Below are 18,976 nucleotides of genomic sequence, written 5' to 3'. Positions count from 1 at the left end.
CAAGGACTCACAGAGCCACTGTCCTAACACAAGGGAATATCACTTGGTCTGTGTGGGCGAAATCACGAGGTGATTCCGGTTTCAGCTGACAGCATGGGTAAGAACAGACAAGCCTTTCAGCCTCAGAATTTGTAAATCTTATCCTCTCCTGAAATAATTATCAAACTTGTTTCTGATAATTTGTTTTAAAACAGCCCAGGAAATTGCCACCGTAGTGAACATGAAGGGGAGCTTGTCTTAGAACATGTATGACCAGTGTATTTTGTGGGAACATTAAGAAGCCAACCACTAAGCTGTTTGGTTTACTGAAAGCACCCCCTTGGTTCATTTTACAGTCCCCTCACACAGAGCCAATAGGACTAAACTTTACACACTTTAAATTCAATCAAAAAAAAACTTTTACGGGGGAGTTGTTTGCTTGTTTGGTTGAGACAGGGTCTCATGTAGCGCAGGCTGGCCTTGAGCTAGGAAGGCAAGGACGACCTTGAACTTGGAATCTTCCTGCCGCCTTTTCTCAAGCACTTCCCAGTGCAGGGATCACAGGCATGCACTACCACACTACTCAGAAAAAGACTTTTAAAAAGGACTACTTTTTAAAATGTGTGTGTATATGTTTGTGTCTATGAACACGTGAGTGTAGGTGCCTGGAGTCCAGATGTGTGCTGGCTTCCCTAGAACATGTTAACTGGCAGTGGTGAGCCATCTGATACAAGTGCCAGGGAGTGAACCTGGATTCTCTGAAAGACAAGCACTAACCACTAAGCTGTCTTTTCCCAGCTCCCAGAAAAATGACTTTATCTTAAAATAAACAAGAAAAGGAAAACTTTTCTTCACTAAAGGACAATCCTCTAAATAGAAAATCGTATTTTCTACCTATTGTAGCATACACCAGGTTACAAGGCAAGCTGTCCCTCCTTTGATGGTGACTTAAGTCTCCAGCAACCGTTTGCAGTTATAGTGTTAGTGGCTACACACATTACCCTGTTTTAAGCTTAGCACAGTACAGACTGCACAAAGTGAAGGAAGTCTTAACAATGCAAATGGTTTCCAGTTTTCTTGAGAAATGGTAAATCAGAGGTTGTAATTACTACCCAGCTAATGTCAACAGCTGGGCAAAGTTATAAAATTAGATTTAATCAATTAAGCTCAGTCTGTAATTAGAAGCAACTAAATAACTTGGAAATGAGAAATTAGAGTTCAACTTCATTAGACTTTGCTTAATTAAAGTGAAGTGAAAGAGACTGTTTTTACTTCAGCATGAGAGTAAGTCACTTCATGGAGAAGTAACACAAATAGTGCAATGTTTACAGACATGCTTTGTAACTGCAAAAAAGGCTCCCACACTTAAGCGTGAAAGTTTAACCAAAGTGAGAAGTGTGTTACTCCCGAAACACCCTAAGTAAATAGTAGACGGAATCTAAGACGTTAGCTGGAAGAAACCGAGCAAAATCATTTTACTCCCGAGTATCAGCTGAAAGATAATCAGCGAGACTTGTTGCTCACTGTGAGCAATTGTTCCTCTTCTGCAGTCAGTCAGTAAAATACTCTAGAAATTCTTACCAAATTTCACAGAAATGTCACCAAGTGAGTTATGTACTGAAAGACATATTTTACCCCATTTCATGTCACTAAGCTTTGAACTTAAGTTGTGAAATTATAGGCCAGCCTATCCTGCACCTGCCACCTTGCTCTTCCCTCGAATCAGACCCTCAGACTCAGCATCTCCCCATTAGCCACATTAAATCTTTTTTGTTTTTTTTTACAGCAGCATCAGGTTCACGGAACGACTAAGCAGAAACCCCTTACCCATAGTCTGCGCTCCCACACTAAAGTGATACGTTTGCCGCAAACCTACAGGGGCATCACCAACATCACACGTCTATACTTCACATTAGGGCTCACTGTTGTCGGGACAGATTGACAGTCTTTGTAAATGTGTAATGATTTGAACTGACTATTGCAACAGCACGCAGAACCCATCCACTTACCACACTTCAGCTCCATTCCCTCATAAAATGGCTCCACACTATTCTTTTTTTTTTTTTTTGGCTCTACATTATTCTTAACACCACCACTTTTTCTTTGACTTTTACAACACTGCCGTCTTCCCAATACCACCTGACATTGTAAAATAATGTTTTGTATCGACTCTTTGAAGATACAAATGTTTTGTATTGATTCTCTGCGGATATCATAATGTTTTGTGTTGATTCTTTCAGGATATAACAGTGTTTTGTATTGATTCGTTGAGGCTATAAATCATGCAATGCTTTTGATTGTGTTCATCTTCTCCCAACTTTTCTGAGATCCATAAATCCCTACCCACTTACTTTCATAGTCAGTGCCTAACCCCGCTACCAGAGTCTTACTATGTAACCCAGGCTATCCTGGAATTTATATTGCTGGTTAAGGCCGAAATAACAGAAGAAACATTTGGTTATCTTCAGTTTTGATGCATAAGTGCCTCCTGGTCCCCTTTCCACCCCACTGGCCTACACTGTGCATTCTGTGACTTAAGCATTTCCACTTTCTACCAGAGTCAAAACCCCCAGTCAAGAGCATTGCCTTGGGTACTGAGCTGGATACATTCTGGGGCTCACTGAGGCTCCTATAGACACCTGCATGGAACTCTGTAATTGGATAACCTTGAGCTGCCAACACTCCCATTTCTACCTCCACATTCTGGGATTGCATGTACCTCCTACTGTGCTGGGTATCAGCGGGTATCCTTTTGAGACTTTCTGGAAGACAACAGGCCCAGGGTTCCGGGGCCAGAGAGAAGACACACTGACAGGCCTCCACTACTGAGCAAAGCCAGACTGCAGCGTTCTTGCTGCCTCTGCCTCCTAAGGGCTGGGTTTATAATTACGTGGTTGCACATCTGGCTGCTTTGCTTTTTCTGCTAAGAGAAATAGGACTTGAGCTTTGATGCTCTGTCCTGTTGACAACGTCCCTCATTCGCAAGGCTTCAATCACTCACAGTATTCACCCAGTTCACTGGTGGACACACAGTGAAGTCACATCTAACCAAGAGCCAGAGAGGTCTAGGTTTCTGTGGATCAGATGATAGAAGCTAGGGCACCATTACAATCATGGAAACCCCACTAAGAGTGGATGTTCTCTTTCTTTTTATCCTTTTCCACCTTGCCCCTCCCTCAATTGCAAGACTCAAGCTGGAGAGAGAAGAAAAGATTATCCCAGCAAGTTGAGAGTAGACAGGAAGTAAATGTTTCAGCCACTCTGTCTACCAACATTCAGGCTAAGAGTGTAGCCGTTCAAGCCTGTGTCTGAATGCTTGTCAGCCTTGAACCCTGTTGACTTGTGTTTAGTCAAAACGAGTCCCACTGACTCTGTTCAACTGCACTGTTGATAGGTCAGTCCCTAAAACGCAGACATGATGCATGAAATACGTAAGAAGCCACACAGGTCTTTTGGTAGTCACACCGATACCCCCCTGCCCACAAAACCCACTTGGTTGTCATGAAGGTTCATTGGGAATTCAAGAGCAGCTTGGTCTATATAGTGAGTTCTAAGCCTGTTTGGGCTAGAATGTGAGAGACCACGTTTCTTCTTGTTCCTAAGAACAGGGGTGTGCAGGAAGGGAATGAAGGAAGAAGGGAGGAAGCAGAGGGAGAGAGGGAAGGAGGGTGAAAAACAAGTCTCTATTATAGATTTAAGATACAATTATGTTAATAATTGAGTAGACTTAAGCAGACCCTTCTGCTCTTTCACAGTCTTCACATCACAGACCTGAACAAGACCTGCAGTCTTGGTAAAGAGTCTTGGTAAAGCTGTAAGCTTGGGAGGCAGAGCTCACACAGATGTGGGGAGTGCTCAGCAGTGGCTCTGAAGGGCAGTATCAGGCTGGTGGCTCAACCGACAGCATTCACTCAGTAAACAGGATGGATGGCCTGCGAGTCACACTAGGCAGCTCAGCTCGACTGGCTAGACTAGGAGCTGGAAGGCCAAAGCTCATGCCCTCTGCTACCTAGCCAGCTGTGCTGTCCCGGGAGCACGCAGAGAAGTACACGACACCTGGGAGGAGAGAGCTGTACACCAGGCATGTACATACACAGTACGATGTGCAGTGAGCGAGCTGGCAGCAATCCAGGTATGTCACAGTGTTGGTGGCACTGGCTACAGTTTCCCAAAGGAGACAAATGAAAGCAGAATGTGTTAAGTACTAGGAGAAACGGGAGCAAAGCTCTGTTGGCAGCAGGGACGGGTAATGAGGAGTTTCTGGAGTACAGGGTACCTGTGCTGACTGTAAACAGTGTACCCTCTGCCAGGGAGGGATATGTATCATGCACAAGAGCAGGAGGGAGTTTGTCCTGTGTGGCACAGGGAGTCAAAGGGCAGGTTCACAGCCTTCAATCACTCACCCTGATTTAAAAAAAGAAAAGAAGTCAAGCTCCTTCATAAATGAAGGGTGATTACCTTTCCCCTTTCTTTTGTTAAAATGTTGATTTTTTTTACTTGCTTTAAGGAGGGAGTTATATATTTTATATAGTACATATGTGCTGCTTTTCAATTTTAGTATAGGAGAAAAATATCTTCAAAGTTAAGATCCAGGAAGCACTACTGTGCTGAGTCAGGGAAGAGAGCCAAGAACACAATTCTGTCCCACGAAGGAAGGAAGCTCATCGGAACGACCAATGCTGATCTGAAAAGTCCTCTTAATTTCATTAAAACAGTAAGAACTAGAAGTTTATACACTTGCTTCACAAGGTATGGGAGAAGGGGGACGTGGGTAACTTAGTGGATGGTAAGTGATTTGGGGAAAGATGAAAAAGAAAGAAAGCTGCCCGCCCGTGACAGCATCTGGGTGTGACACCAGCTTCCAGTTAGTCTTCCCTTCTTTACGAGAAACCCATTTGGAAGGATCTGCCTCCAGGCAGGTAGAAAATTCAGAGAAAACTCCCCTCTTCTAGTTGCTCTCCAGGTCTCTACCTCTGTCCAAGGAGTCAGTAGTACACAGAAGTGGCAGGCAGGGCTAAGGCAGTGTTTCCTAAAGCTGTCAAGCCTTGCCTATGTCACCTATGGTTCAGATTAGCTGAAGGGCCACAGTTTAAAGGCTAGTTCACCGGCCCACAGAACGATGGGGAGATGACAGAACATTAGAGGGCGGGCCTCACCTTACTAAGTACAGTTCATTGGAGGTGCATCCTGGGGAAGGGGACGTTAAATCCTGCCCCTTCCAGTCACATGGCCCTTCCTGCTTTAGGGTGAGCAGTTTCCTTTGCAGCAACGATCTCTCCACAAGACCAAAAGCAACGGTGCCAACTGATCACAGAGGACGGAAACCTCTGAAACTAAGTGAAGATAAACCTGCCCGCATTTGAGTGCACTGTGTTGGGCTGGGTGCTTGTGATGGTAACAATACAGTCTCGGAACCATCTCATCCACCCATGGTTCTGCATCTGTGCTGTGGTAACAAACAGTACTTTGATTTCAGGGTAAGAAGTAGACAGAAAATTGACATGGTTAAACCATAGCAACACTAAGATAGACAATTCCCACAATCCTCTCCTTAACGCCTGACACTTGTGTGGTTTTGGTCATTGTACTGCTATGTTGTGCTGTGTCAACCCATGTTTTTAGATGATACATATCTTTGCAAACTTGATCCCAAGAACTCCCACCCTCTACCACACCAAAACCTTCTTCTACTGGTTAAAGTTCTACATTATAACAACAATCTGCCCAGTTTTTTTTTGTTTTTTTTTGTTTTTTTTTTTTTGCCAGCGTGTTCGGAATCAAACACAAAGCTTTAAATCAAAGCTCTTACAGATTCAGTCATCAAAGGTGTCTGTTGAAAGCACTGGCTCTATTGAGACCTGCTAGAGAACCACCAGAGGGCCCCTGCACGACGAGGCTAGCCCTGTTAGAGTATGGTCCCCAGGAAGGAGCCCTGGATTTTAAATGGCTTCCAGAGCATTTTGATGCATTTAGCACCATTGGATTGCAGAATTTAGTTTAATTTCTTATTTTAAGAAATGATGAGTTAAAACAGAATTACAAAGTCAATAAAAGCATACTTAAATTATACTTAAAGGATATCATGATATGAGAATGCTCACACTACAAAATTAATTTGCTTTTTAAAATTTTTTATTTTAATAGTAAGATCTAGGGTCCTGTGTATTAACTGCCATGATACCAAAGTAGCTATCAATTCAACCACTTCTTTTGCACTCTCTGAAACTACTATGAGCTAGAATGCAGACAATTCCCAACTGTAGCTCATCACCCGCACTTGAAAAGTGCTTCTCAGTTTCAGGGGGTATTTAGTGAGCAAGAGATGTGAATGTGATATTATTATTATTATTATTATTATTATTATTATTATCATTATTATTATTAATTGCTTTTTTGAGGACAGGGTTTCCCTGTTAGCCTTGGTTGTCCTGGAACTAGCTCTGTAGACCAGGCTGGCCTAGAACTCACAGAGATCCTCCTGCCTCTGCTTCCCTAGTGCTGGGATTAAAGGTGTGCACTACCACCACCTAGCAATGGATGTAATTATCTCTACTCAGGTTCACAAGGCCCAGGCTAAGTCTTGTCAAAAGGAGCATTCACACAGATAGCTTTAAGCAAAATCAACTTCTGATGCTTTCCTAAAACCTTTGCACTGTGCCCCTGCCCCGTCTACTGCTTTGAGTGAGAGACACGCCTCTTAAGAAGCCCGGCATCCATGGTTCATTTTTCAGACAGTGAAGACCTCTGAAGGGAGGAGGCGGTGCACCGCCTGCAGCAGGGTCCCTGTGCAGCTCTGTCCCTTGTAACGTGTCACCTTCTCAGAGTACAAACAGACACACTTGTCCTCCAAACCGACTCTGTTCCCAGATGTTAAGTGCGCTATGACTAACAGCACAAAGCTACAACCTTTTTATCAAACCTAGGGGTTTGATAAAAAGACACTGAAACCATCCGGACGTTAGGTGGCTTTCTCAAATTAGGACCTTTAAAGCCAAACTATTTTAAAATAAATAATGGTAGAGTTCAATCTATAAAATCTATAAAAAGGTACATAGTTTCTTTTCAACTTAAAAATAATTTAAGATTTATTTTATGTGCATGAGTGTCTTGCTTGTACATGCACCCTGTGCACACCTGGTGTCTATGGAGCTGAAAAGAGTGAGCACTGGGTCCCTGGAACTGGAGTCACATATGGTCGTGAGCCACTGTGTGGATGGTGGGAACTGAATCTAGCCTCTCTGTGAGAAGAGCCAGTACTCTGAACCACCGAGCCATCTTCCTAGCCCCCCCCCCCCAAGACTTTAACTGTGGTAGCATATACATTAATACAGTTTACCATCTTAGCCATTTTTAAGCGGAGTTCACAGGCTAGTGATATTTGGTTTGTCTATTCCTTTGTAACTTCCAAATGTCCCCATGCTCTTTATCTCTTTATCTTACAAAACACACTGGATACCCAGAGACAACATTCCACTTCTTTCTACCTCAGACCCCAGGCGATGACTCTTGTTGCCTTATGTTCCTATGATTTTAGGCTAAGACGTGTTAGTCTGTGTCCTTTCACTATAAGGAAATACCCAACACAAAGAGATTAACTTGTAAAGAGAGAAGCTCCCTTTGGCTTGTGGCTCTGGAGTTGGGGATCTAAGACTGATGATCTTATTACCCTGTCTGTCATCTGACAGGTGGACATTATCACCACGTGACTGCTTATATCATGCGCCAGGAAGCTAGGGGAAGGTGACCTTCTCGAGGCCGTGCCTCCAACGACCTTCCTACTAGGCCTCAGGGCCTAAAGGTACCACCCTGGGTGCTTTGTAAGATGAGGAATAAAGAACAGGAAGGTGCAGGCTCCTGGGGTAGGGGTGGGGGTGCTTCTATTTAAAGCCATAACACAAGGCTACATAGCCAACTAAACAGAACTGAGCCTGTCTTTTTATGAACGGGTTATTTCACTTATCAGAGCATTCTCAAAGTTTATTCATGCTTTAACTTATGAGAGTATCCATTTATTTAGTTTTTAATTTTTGAGACAAGGCTATGCTATAGAGCTCAGGCTGGCCTCACACTTGAGCTGTTCTTCCTTAGCTGCCAAGTGTCGGGATTACAAGTGAAACTGATACCTGGTGGCACCAGAGGTGAGATGTGTAAACTGCACACTTACGCCTAACACCTTGTTAGGCCTTTTAGCTTACGGGTAAGCAGGTTAACTATTTCAACGTGAGCAGCTGGTCACAGTCTATACAGTGCATTACTCTGAATTTCCTGTCAGAAGCTTAGTTTCCAACACCTCTCTCATGGAGAAGGCATGACAGACGAATTCTCTTTTATTCTAAAATCTACCTCAGTACTAGACCAGATTAAGAGTGCTTGCTGGCTGGGCGGTGGTGACGCACACCTTTAGTCCCAGCACTTGGGAGGAAGAGGCAGGCAGATATCTGAGTTCGAGGCCAGCCTGGTCTACAAAGTGAGTTCCAGGACAGCCAGGGCTATACAGAGAAACCCTGTCTCGAAAAAATCAGAAAAAAAAAAAAGAGAGAGAGAGAGAGTGCTGGCTGATGAAGCTGTTTCTGTAAAATCTACTTTGAACACTGGTCAGCACTTCAGCCTGTGAGATGCTCACACTTGAGGAAGCCAAGGCTGCATATGTTAAATTCTTCATCATCTCTCTCCCTTCCTTTGTCTGGAACTCTTGAGCTCAATTTCCCCATGAGACACGTGGCTCTGAGCAGACTCTGTTTGAATGTTTCCTTCTATAGCATTTATCCCTTAACCCGGAAGCACGTCCTGGGGACCAAGCACTTCTCACCTTACATCAGATCATCTGTTGAGCTATTCTGCACTGTCTTCCAGATACGGACGGCCCTTAGACTACAACACGTCTGAAACCGGGGATGTTCCCTGGCAGTCGTTTCCTGGGGTTCTGTTGATGACTGCTCTGAGATACCAAATCCACTCCCATGAGGCTTGTTTTTGTGCCTCTTGCCTTAAGTGGCTGAGGTGAACATGTGTCCAGGACACAGGAATCACTTCATTTTAGCACTTGAACACAGTACTCTGAGCCACTGGTGCTGTTCATTCCACAAAGCAAGCTGAGAGTGTGGCTAGGCTTCCCCTATAGCGAGTGTGAACAACGTAGAGACCCAGGACCTGAGAGGACTGGGTGTCCTATACCATTTATATTCCAGCTTTGGTCTAATGTTTTCTTAATGTTCAAAAATGCCTCTAGTTTATAAACTACACACTGTACTGAATCCTGTAAATATTTTTAGAACACAAAATGTCATGAGTACTTTTTAAAATGGAAGTTTTTCTAGACATTTCATAATTTTTAAATTTAGCTAAGTAGAGTCAAGAAATATCAATATGTAAGACTTTCACCATAAGACTTACATGAATCTTGGTCTGTAATAGTTATTTTTCAGGCGTTTTGGACACGCTCTTCTATCTAAGCTGGACCACTTATGATCGTTTTGCCACATCTCCTGAGTGCTGACTTAGTTGTGTAACATGAGCAGACCTTAAACTGTAATATTTAAAGCCCCAAAGACAAGCTGAGTGAGTGACATTATTCTGAAAAGAAAAAGATGCCTAAGCACTTGGTTCTCTAAGATTTGAAAAATCATTCTTGTATTCTTGTTAGATTATTTTTTCCAGTATTCAGGGTCAGAGCCAGCAGATCATGCCTACTATATCCACCACTAAACTGACATCTGGTCCTTAGAGTCATTTATTATTATTATTTTTAGACAGGGTCTCTCCTTATGTAGCTTAGACTGGCTTAACCTTGTGACCTTCCTCAGTCTCCCCAGAACTAGGATGGCATGTCCAGTCTACAAATTCTTTTTTCTTAATTTAAAAACTGTATTTGTCAGTATTGTGTGGGTTTATATGTGCAGGATTAATGATTGCTGGCACATGTTCCCCAGCACACATATGGAGCTCAGAGGATAATTCAGTGGGGTAGTTCTTCTCTTACCATCTTTATGTGGGTCCCAGGGATCAACTCAGGCCATTAGGCTTGGTGGCAAGTGTGTAACCCACTGAACCATTTCCTTGGCTGTCCAGAGTTTTTCTTAAACAATGATTTCATAGAGCTTTGTGCTGCTAAAATACGGTGACATCAAAATGCTGCTTTCTCCCCAAAAGTGAGCAAGCCTGGGAAGTCAGGAGCAAGCGGCGATTTGAGCCTCTCAAGGAAGCAACTGCTTCTGGGAATTAGGTAACAATGCTCTGTGGTCCCAGGAAAATCACAGCACACGAACCAGCTTGAAATGAGGCCCTTTAGACAACATGATTATATAAATGCCTCTACAGTGACTCTTGGTACTTAACAGGCTATAATTATTTAAGGATTGTGAAATCTTATGAAGGGTTTCCACCCTACAACATGGTATCGTAGCAACACTTGACAGATACATGACCCAAGGTAAAGAAGAAAGAACATAACAAGCAAGCCTTTGTTAGTGGCCAAGAAAAAAAAATGTTTTATCATCCTTGAAAAGGCTCCATGTACTGAAGGGGGACTTCAAGAATCCTTCCCACATCCATCTACTCGCAGAATGCTTAGATGCAACATGGGAGGTATGGGCCATGGCAGAGGGCAGACACAGGTTGTAGTGTGCTCACAGGGCACCATGATGACAGGACACAGGCTCTGACGCCATGCTCATCCTTCCTAATGGGGAGTGTGGGGAGGAGCTTCCCACCTCAGTGTGGACTTGGAAGGAGAAGAGCATAACTCTGCAGAGGAAGACCAACAAAGCAACCTGAGTATATGGTGGCCTTTGCCCTTCTCAGTAACACATGCTAACTAGAAACAACTTACAACCCAGTATCTATTTCATGGAGATCTTTAAGTTCTTAAACGAGGTAGAAATTTCCCCTTTATGATATCATAAGGATATATTTAAAACAATGTAATTTCTACGATTAAAAACTTCTACCTATCTGATCAAACACTAAGCATTTACTAATACTGAACAATTGAATATTTTAAATATTGTTGTCCTTTCAATGATCACCACCGTCTATGATAGGGTCTTCCTAAGCTATACGGCTGCCCTTAAACTCCTGGGCTCAAGGGATTCCCCTGAGTAGCTGGGACTGCAGCCCCTTTGGCCAGCTTCTAAGTCATCTGTAAGGAGGACTTTATTGATATACACCACACTGTTTCAAAACAGTGGCTTCATCTTTCAACAAGAGGAGATGTCCAATACTATGAATCAATATCCTGTGTTTTGAAGGTGGCTGATGACAACATTTAGGACACTCCAGAGATTAAAAATATGCAGTCCCAGGTTGGCCTTTTTGACATTGTGGTTATGTTAAACTGATAATTTTGGTTAACAGTGGACCTGGAAAAGCTCTAGAAAAAGGATCGTTTCCTTTTAACAAAGATCAACCTCTTGAGGAAAGCTGCGTGTTTAGGTGGCCCTTCTCTGAGCCAGAGACGCTCCTCCAGGCCAGCCCAGCTTGTGTCCTCCCCGCTGACCTGCAGTTGAGTGGGATGCTTAATGTGCCTCACCAGGATCATCGATGAACATGGGCTGCACGTGCTAGAAACGCTGTGTTTTCTCTTTAATCTGTCTTTTGTTATCATGAACTCAGAAAGGGAAAACAAAACTTCATTTTCTTTTCCTGTACGGCAAAGCTAACAAACAGCTCAAAATGCACGGAGGTAAAAACCTCTCTCTTTTTCTCCAGGGTGTAATTTCAAGCCATTCTGATGACAGCTATTGGCGGTAAAACCTGTGTAAAACATTCAGCATATTTCAACAATGTTAATAATTAATGAACATCCTATGTCATTAATTTATAATAAATCCAAGCTGCTTCTGCATTTTTAAATGCTTTGCTTAGGATTTTGCCCTACAAGTAATTTGTTGGAGCTGACCGGCTTTAGAAGCCCGGGCTTGCAGGTCAGAGGACACCTTCTGAGCATGGTAGCTTAGCTGGTGTTTACTGAGAACTGGGGTCCTAGGAGACCGAACTACTTTCCATAACCTGCAAAGGGCTTTCTTTTCTCACCATTAGAACATGTGTTGGAATGAAGAGACTACTTCCTGCTAACGACAAGAGAACAATGTGTAACTATGATTATTACATATAATTGGACATGGGTATTCCCAATATATTTTAGGAGGGAAGTTTGCTCTTTTTTACGTTGGATTAGAGGTACTGGGTGCATAAAATATTTTGACAGTTTGTTAAATAATATGAACTGATAAAAAAAAAGCAACGAACGCTGAAGAAATAATTTCCAAGTGCTCAGTCTGTTTATTAGTAGTTCTTACATTAACAAATACAGAACAGACTAATTTCTATTTTGGTTTGTTTTTTGAGACAGCATCTTGTGAAGCTCTCCTTATACTGATTTCAAACTCGATCCTCCTGCCTCAGCTGCTAGAGTGGCAGGATTCTAGGTCGAGGAACTCCCTCTTTTTTTGAGCTTTTATTTGTTATCTGTGTATGTGCAAAGATAAATGTCCTACTCATTGTTAGTTTAGAACTTTGGAAAAGAGCAAAACTGCTACTTTTCAATATTTTACTTCTGGGTAGTTCTTTGTCTACCAGGCACACAGAAACCTGAGGCTCTTCCAAAACTGCTGGAGGCTCTATCAGCAGGTCCCCAATGGTCTACTTAGTTCTAATTCTGAATTACAAATGTTTAGCCATCTTCTACCTACCAGAAGCCACCTTCGTTTGACCAATTAAGCCCATTACTACTGCTGATACAGACATGACAACTCAACCTTATTCACATGATCTCTTCACAACTTAGAAAAACTTTTCTTAGTTACTATTCATTCAAAGAACCATTTATAAGAATTAGGGATAAGAAATTACATCCGGGCGTGGTGGCACACGCCTTTAATCCCAGCACTTGTGAGGCAGAGGCAGGCGGATTTCTGAGTTCGAGGCCAGCCTAGTGTACAAAGTGAGTTCCAGGACAGCCAGGGCTATACAGAGAAACCCTGTCTTGAAAAACAAACAAACAAACAAACAAAGAATTAGGGATAAGAAATTTGGTGCAAGGTAGGCATAGTGGTTCAGGCAGGAGTGGTACTGGGAGTTGTAGTCTAGCCTGGGCTACAGTGTGAACCCTTGTCTCAAACACACAAACAAATGCAAAAATAACTGGTCTGTGTGGAGACATTCTAAGGGTTCAAATGTTGGAGGCCTGGTCCCTATGTGGAGTTAATGAAAAAAAAAGACATTGTGTGTATGTTCCGTGCAGATGTAACTTCTTTCAGATGTACTCTGACCTGTAATGGGCTGCATCCTCGCATGCATAACCCTGCAAATACGAATGGTCACGCATCTATGAAGTGACTAATTCCTCCAAGCAACGTGGAGATGCATTAAAATCATGGTGGGATAGCATTTCATACTCAGGACTTTTAAATTAAAACATCACAAATGTTGATAGAGATGGAGAAAAACTAGAACCCTCGTTTACTACTACTGGTGGGAAAAATTGAAAAAGACAAAAAAACAAACCCAAACCAAACCAAACTAAACTAACAACAACAAAACCCAAGCAACCAACAAATGCTAGAGCCAAAATTATGGTTCAGAGAAGTGGGAATCAGGACCTCAGAGCACCCCTTGCTCACATTTTCACCACACACACAAGGGTACGCCTGAAATATCCATTTAGTGCTGAATGGACAGAGGAAAGATGGTACACACACACACACACACACACACGCGCGCACGCACACGCACACACACACACACACACACACACACGCATGCACGCACGCACGCACGCACGCACAGGCACATGCACACAATAACAATCCTGTAGAAGGAAGCTTGGCAGGGATTCTCCTACGAGAAGTGTTTGAGTCACAGGACAAGATGCAGTTTGATGCACACACCAAACTCACAGACGCAGGGAAGGCCTGCTGCTGGGGACCAGGGCAAGGCAGGGAAGGAAGAGTGAATCCATCAGCAGGGACCTACTGCTGCTCAACACGGTGCAGAGAGCTAACACACTGCATTACTGACACTGATGGTCTGTTAGAACAAACAAACAAACACCCCAAAATAACAATAGCCAATGGGGAAATATCCCTCCATGGATTAAAATATGACCAGCAACATTAAAGCACTCAGAGGCAGTACTGTGGCTTGTAACTCAATTACAGTTATGCACATGGATACTGAAGTGAATACATGAAGGCTCTGCATTGTGGTGACAGGATTGTGGGCAATGTTTCTTATATGTTTCTGTAAAGAGTTATGTATTACTAACTTTTTTTTTTTTTTTTTTTTTGGTTTTTCGAGACAGGGTTTCTCTGTGTAGCCCTGGCTGTCCTGGAACTCACTTTGTAGACCAGGCTGGCCTCGAACTCAGAAATCCGCCTGCCTCTGCCTCCTGAGTGCTGGGATTAAAGGTATGCGCCACCATGCCCGGCTCGTATATTTTCATAACCTAAAATAAATCTGAGAAGTAGTGTTGTTTTAAAAAGACAACTGAAAAATAAATTCACCTTTGCATCTTAATAGATTCAGTTCCTTCATTTCATACCTAAAACTCACTCAGACTACAAAAGGCAAAACTACCCTTGTGGCTGTGGGCAGTCTTGTTCTGGTTTTGGGACAGGATCTTGCTAAAAAGCACACCTGGCCTCAGACTTATGATCTCCCTGCTGCTCTGTACAGCCTCGCACTGGGACTGCAGGCACAGCACCTGCCTCACTGCCCGCTGTCTGTCATTTGGAAAGACTGTCCAATTCCTGGTAGATCAGACCTTCTGTGCTGCCCTTACTCTCCAGAAGAAGCAAGTTTACAACCTGCTTGGTTGTAACATGTCGAACCTGGCCTCACCCACTCTCATGGGAGAATTTAGGTCATCTATTGCTATTGGCTATGAAATTGCTGAGTAGATATCATGACAGCTGCCACACCCCAGATCTGTTTGGGGATTTAAATTTAAAAGGGTTAACTGCTATAAACCGGAAGCACATTTAATATAATGAGGAACACAATCCTAGAACACAATATTTGATTTCACACCCAAGGTGTGGCTTTGGATCTCTCCTAGAGGCCTTGGATCAGCTCAGGTGTTGTAAACTGTAGACAGAAAAGCAATATCCATACATATGAAAAGTTCAAAATACTATGTTCACATGACTGAGAACTGCTCAAGGACACGGGCCCCATCTGGTCATTAACACTCATCTGACCCCCACACCAACCCAAGACAGGACTTCACTGTGTAGCCCTGGCTCTCCTGGAACTCACTTTGTAGATCAGGCTGGCATCAAACTCAGAGATCTGCCTGGCTCTGCCTCCCAAGTGCTGGGATTAAAGGCATGGGCCACCACTGTCCAGCCATTAATAACCATCGTATACCTCTAAACATACTTAATATATCTCTTTATGAATCTATGAAGAATTCTCAAGACTCCTAGCTCCACACTTGTTAAGGAAGAACTCCCACACATAGAAAACTGCAAGTACATAAACACTTTTTAGTTCTCAGTGACGTCATTTCATTGAAATGTAGCTAACGTCTCTGGATGGAGTATTTGCTAGGCTTTTTCTAATGACTCTGACTGACATCACACTTTTCCTTGGGTTTGGGTAGCAAGGTTTCACGTAACCTAGGCTGGCGTTGAATGTTGCTATGGATGACCCTGATCTCCTGAGCATATTGTTTCCAGCTTAAGTTGGGAATTTTGATTATCAGAAAAAAACTACAAAACCAAACGACTCAAAGCAAGAAGCCTTCTTATTGGTTTCAGGAATCAAAGCCAGGGCTTCCTACATGAGAAACATGTGCTAGACCCTAGCCTTAAAACATCTTAAGATGCTACATAAAAATGTTAATCTTTAACCTTATATGGGCTGTTACAGAAAATCATGAAACCCTTCATTGTTAATGTTAGATAAAATCAAGTAAGCAGAAAGATTAAATATTAACTTTCACCTTTTTGGCTATTTGTCATATTACTTGCTCTTTGGTCATTTTATTTTATTTTTTTTTTCAGGTTTTGTGATTTTACTCAAACATAAAACATGCACATAAGCCGTCTATTCATTTTCTTCGCTGCGTAGCCTGGCGTTGGGATTGGTGACTCTGATGGCCAGCTGTGCTGCTCTTTCTACAATGGCTTTTCGGTTCTTAGAGGTCACCTTGTGAGCAATCTCAGCACAGTAAGATCTGTTGCACATCAGCAGCACCTCTAGCTCCTTGACATTGTGGACCAGGAACTTGCGGAAGCTGCTGGGCAGCGTGTGCTTGGTTTTCTTGTTGCTCCCGTAACCGATGTTGGGCATCAGGATCTGGCCCCTTCTCCGCACCCTGTGGTCGATGCCTCTGGGTTTCCGCCAGTTTCGCTTAATTTTCACATATCGGTCTGACTGGTGTCTGATGAACTTCTTGGTCCTCTTTTTGACGATCTTGGGCTTCACCAGAGGCCGGAGGGCAGCCATGATGCCGCAAAACAGATGGCAGCCACCTCGTAGGCAGCACCAAGGAAGAAGCTGGTCATTTTATTTTATTATGTTTTTGAAGACATTAAAAACCTTCTTGCATAACCTAACAGGTTACAGTGCAGAAATGGTTTGTGGAATCACCCTTTAAAACTGAATAGGACTGAAGAAAAGCAATTTCTCATTAAGAATCCTGATTTTATGAATCCCTGTGGATCTTTTGAAGTAAGATATAAATCAACAAACCTAATTATTTGTATTATGGAATTTATTTATACACACGCACTGCTCTAATACATGATGAAACATTTTAGATTTCACTAAGCAAACTGTCTTTTGATTAAAAAAAAAGCACAACTCACTCATACTGAGTAGTCATGTGCTAGTTATTCATGAATGTTGAGAATCTAAAGGGCTGATAGACCTGTCAGTTTACAGCTCAGTAAAACCTTCATGTTTCACGATGCTCTGATATGCGACACAAAGTACAGAGTCAAGTTCTTATCACACTAGGGCCTGAGACTTGGAGGGACAATTTCATGTGAGAGAATAACTACTAGATACCAACTCAGTAAAATGCCATTAGAATATTTTAGTGGGCTTAACTGAGTGTATGATTTGCATCTTAGAAGGTAATTGTAAATTAAGTCTTGGAACAAAACATGTCACACACCTTTAGTTTATGTGACAACACGTGCCACTGCCTTGTTATTCTCTCTGCTGATTTAAGTCTCTGTCCCTTTCCTTTTAGGCAATCTCATTTCTAGAACACACACAGAGATGTAGGTTCAGCTCCAGCAGCTGTGATTGGACAGTTGTGGCGGGGGGGGGGGGGTTCAGGAGCAACACACAGTTCCTAGGAAAAAATTTTTAATTTCTGACCTCATTCACCCCTCCCAGCTATTACTTCCTTTCAGTTTTTATATTTTTTTGTTTAGGAGAAGCTAGTTAAATTACATTTAACCTAGCATACTTTGAGTCTTGGAAGATACAAGTCAGGGAATAATGATGCTTTGACAAATTTTACTGATGGCTGCTTTTTCAAAAACAAGCAAATAAACAGCAAAAATATCAACCCACCGAATCTAAAATCATTCAGCTCAGACTTCAATCCCATCCTTTTGGAGGCTGAGAACAGATCACTAATTTACTGAAAGCCTTTCAGACTCTATTCTAAAGACTCCAGACTCAGTGACTACTCGCTGAAGACTTAAGTGAGTACCAAGCTGCTGGGAAGTAGTATGGGCTAAGGTGGCTCACAGGGCAGCAGGGGCAGAGGGGCTGTTCGCTTCTTGCCTCACTCATCCCTGACCATCCCTGTCCAGGGCTGGTCCAACGGAAGCAGGCGTCTCCCACCTGTGTGTACTCCATGGCTGAGCTGCTGGGCTGCCGTGTGGGCGGAGGACATACATAGCTACACCTGCTCATCTCTCCTCTAAGCTTATAGCTTCAAACTGAAGCTGGAGTCAATGGAAACAAAGCTTTCATGTTTTCTGCTTCTACGAGGTCTTTGTAATATCCAAAACCCAAGAGACGGAAAGAAAACAATAGGACCAAAATTCAGTATCATTTAAAAATTAATCTAGGATATTAAGAACTCTCTGGCTTAGCCCCAACCTTTTTAAATCTGAAATTTAACTGTTGATTTGTCCCATTTCTGTGCCCAGTAATGCGTAGTTCACATGATGTTGGCAAACTTATCGTATCATATCGAAATACAAAACTGGCTGCGCATTCATCATTATGTTTTATCCTAAGACATGAAAACCCCATGCGAATCTGCTTTACACTGTTTTGTTTATCAGTGCTATAAAGGTCAAACTCAGGATGGTGAACACAGTAGACAAGTGTTCTACTCTGGCCCACCCCCCCCCCCCTCAAATAACACTTGTGTGTAGAGAGCTTGTCTATAAAAATATGCTCAAGGGCAGAAAGAATCTGGAAATTAGTTAAGCGAGCAAATCATATAGGAGGAATTTTGCTTTTCTTTGATGTATGTTGAAGCCTAAAATCTGAGATGCCCCCATTGTACAACACTGTACACTGACAATACACATTTTTCTCTCATTTTGACTGATAATTAGTAAATAACTCATCTCAAAATTAGTAAAGTCAGAGCTAAAAGGCAAACTCAAAATCAAAGCTCAAAGTCACTTCAAATATGCTGTCCCAATTCTGTACTTTTAACCATAAAATATAAATAACAATTATTTAGACTATGAGTCATCTCCTAGTAGTTACTAGAGATTGATATTACATAAAATTCATGTCTTTCTCATAGCAAGTGTTTTATAGTAAAATATAAATGATACTCATTAAATATACTTAAAAGCAAACAACTCCTTCCTTATCTTAAAACTTGGTGAATGTCTACTAGAGAAGAAAGGAGAGCATTCCAGTAGGAAAAGATGAGAGAGAAATGCAGGTTGTGTTTCTGAAATTGACAGATGGATGGATGGAAGGAAGGAAAGAAGGAAGGAAGGGAGGGAGGGAGGGAGGGAGGGAAGGAGGGAGGGAGGGAAGGAGGGAGGGACAAGGAGGTAAGACA

At 42.5% G+C, this 18,976-nt stretch overlaps 2 protein-coding genes across 10 annotated transcripts in view; both read right to left on the bottom strand.

Annotated features, from left to right (window-relative positions):
* Map7 (microtubule-associated protein 7) overlaps window positions 1–18,976 on the bottom strand; it is a 132,671-nt gene that overhangs the window by 56,673 nt on the left and 57,022 nt on the right. The gene's annotated exons all lie outside the window — the stretch shown is intronic.
* Rpl32l (ribosomal protein L32-like) lies at window positions 15,888–16,479 on the bottom strand. The gene has a single exon (NM_001101561.2). It carries the CDS (start codon window positions 16,426–16,428, stop codon window positions 16,027–16,029), a length of 402 nt encoding a protein of 133 aa, NP_001095031.2. The 5' UTR covers window positions 16,429–16,479; the 3' UTR covers window positions 15,888–16,026.

The sequence above is a fragment of the Mus musculus genome, chromosome 10 (genome assembly GCF_000001635.26).
Source record: "Mus musculus strain C57BL/6J chromosome 10, GRCm38.p6 C57BL/6J".
Taxonomy (NCBI): domain Eukaryota; kingdom Metazoa; phylum Chordata; class Mammalia; order Rodentia; family Muridae; genus Mus; species Mus musculus.
Note: the sequence above shows the minus strand (reverse complement) of the source record. Positions and strands in the feature narration are given on the sequence as shown.

What these genes read in the sequence shown, in the direction of transcription:
- Rpl32l (NM_001101561.2), bottom strand. Translation starts at nt 16,428, where the DNA reads ATGGCTGCCCTCCGGCCTCTGGTGAAGCCCAAGATCGTCAAAAAGAGG.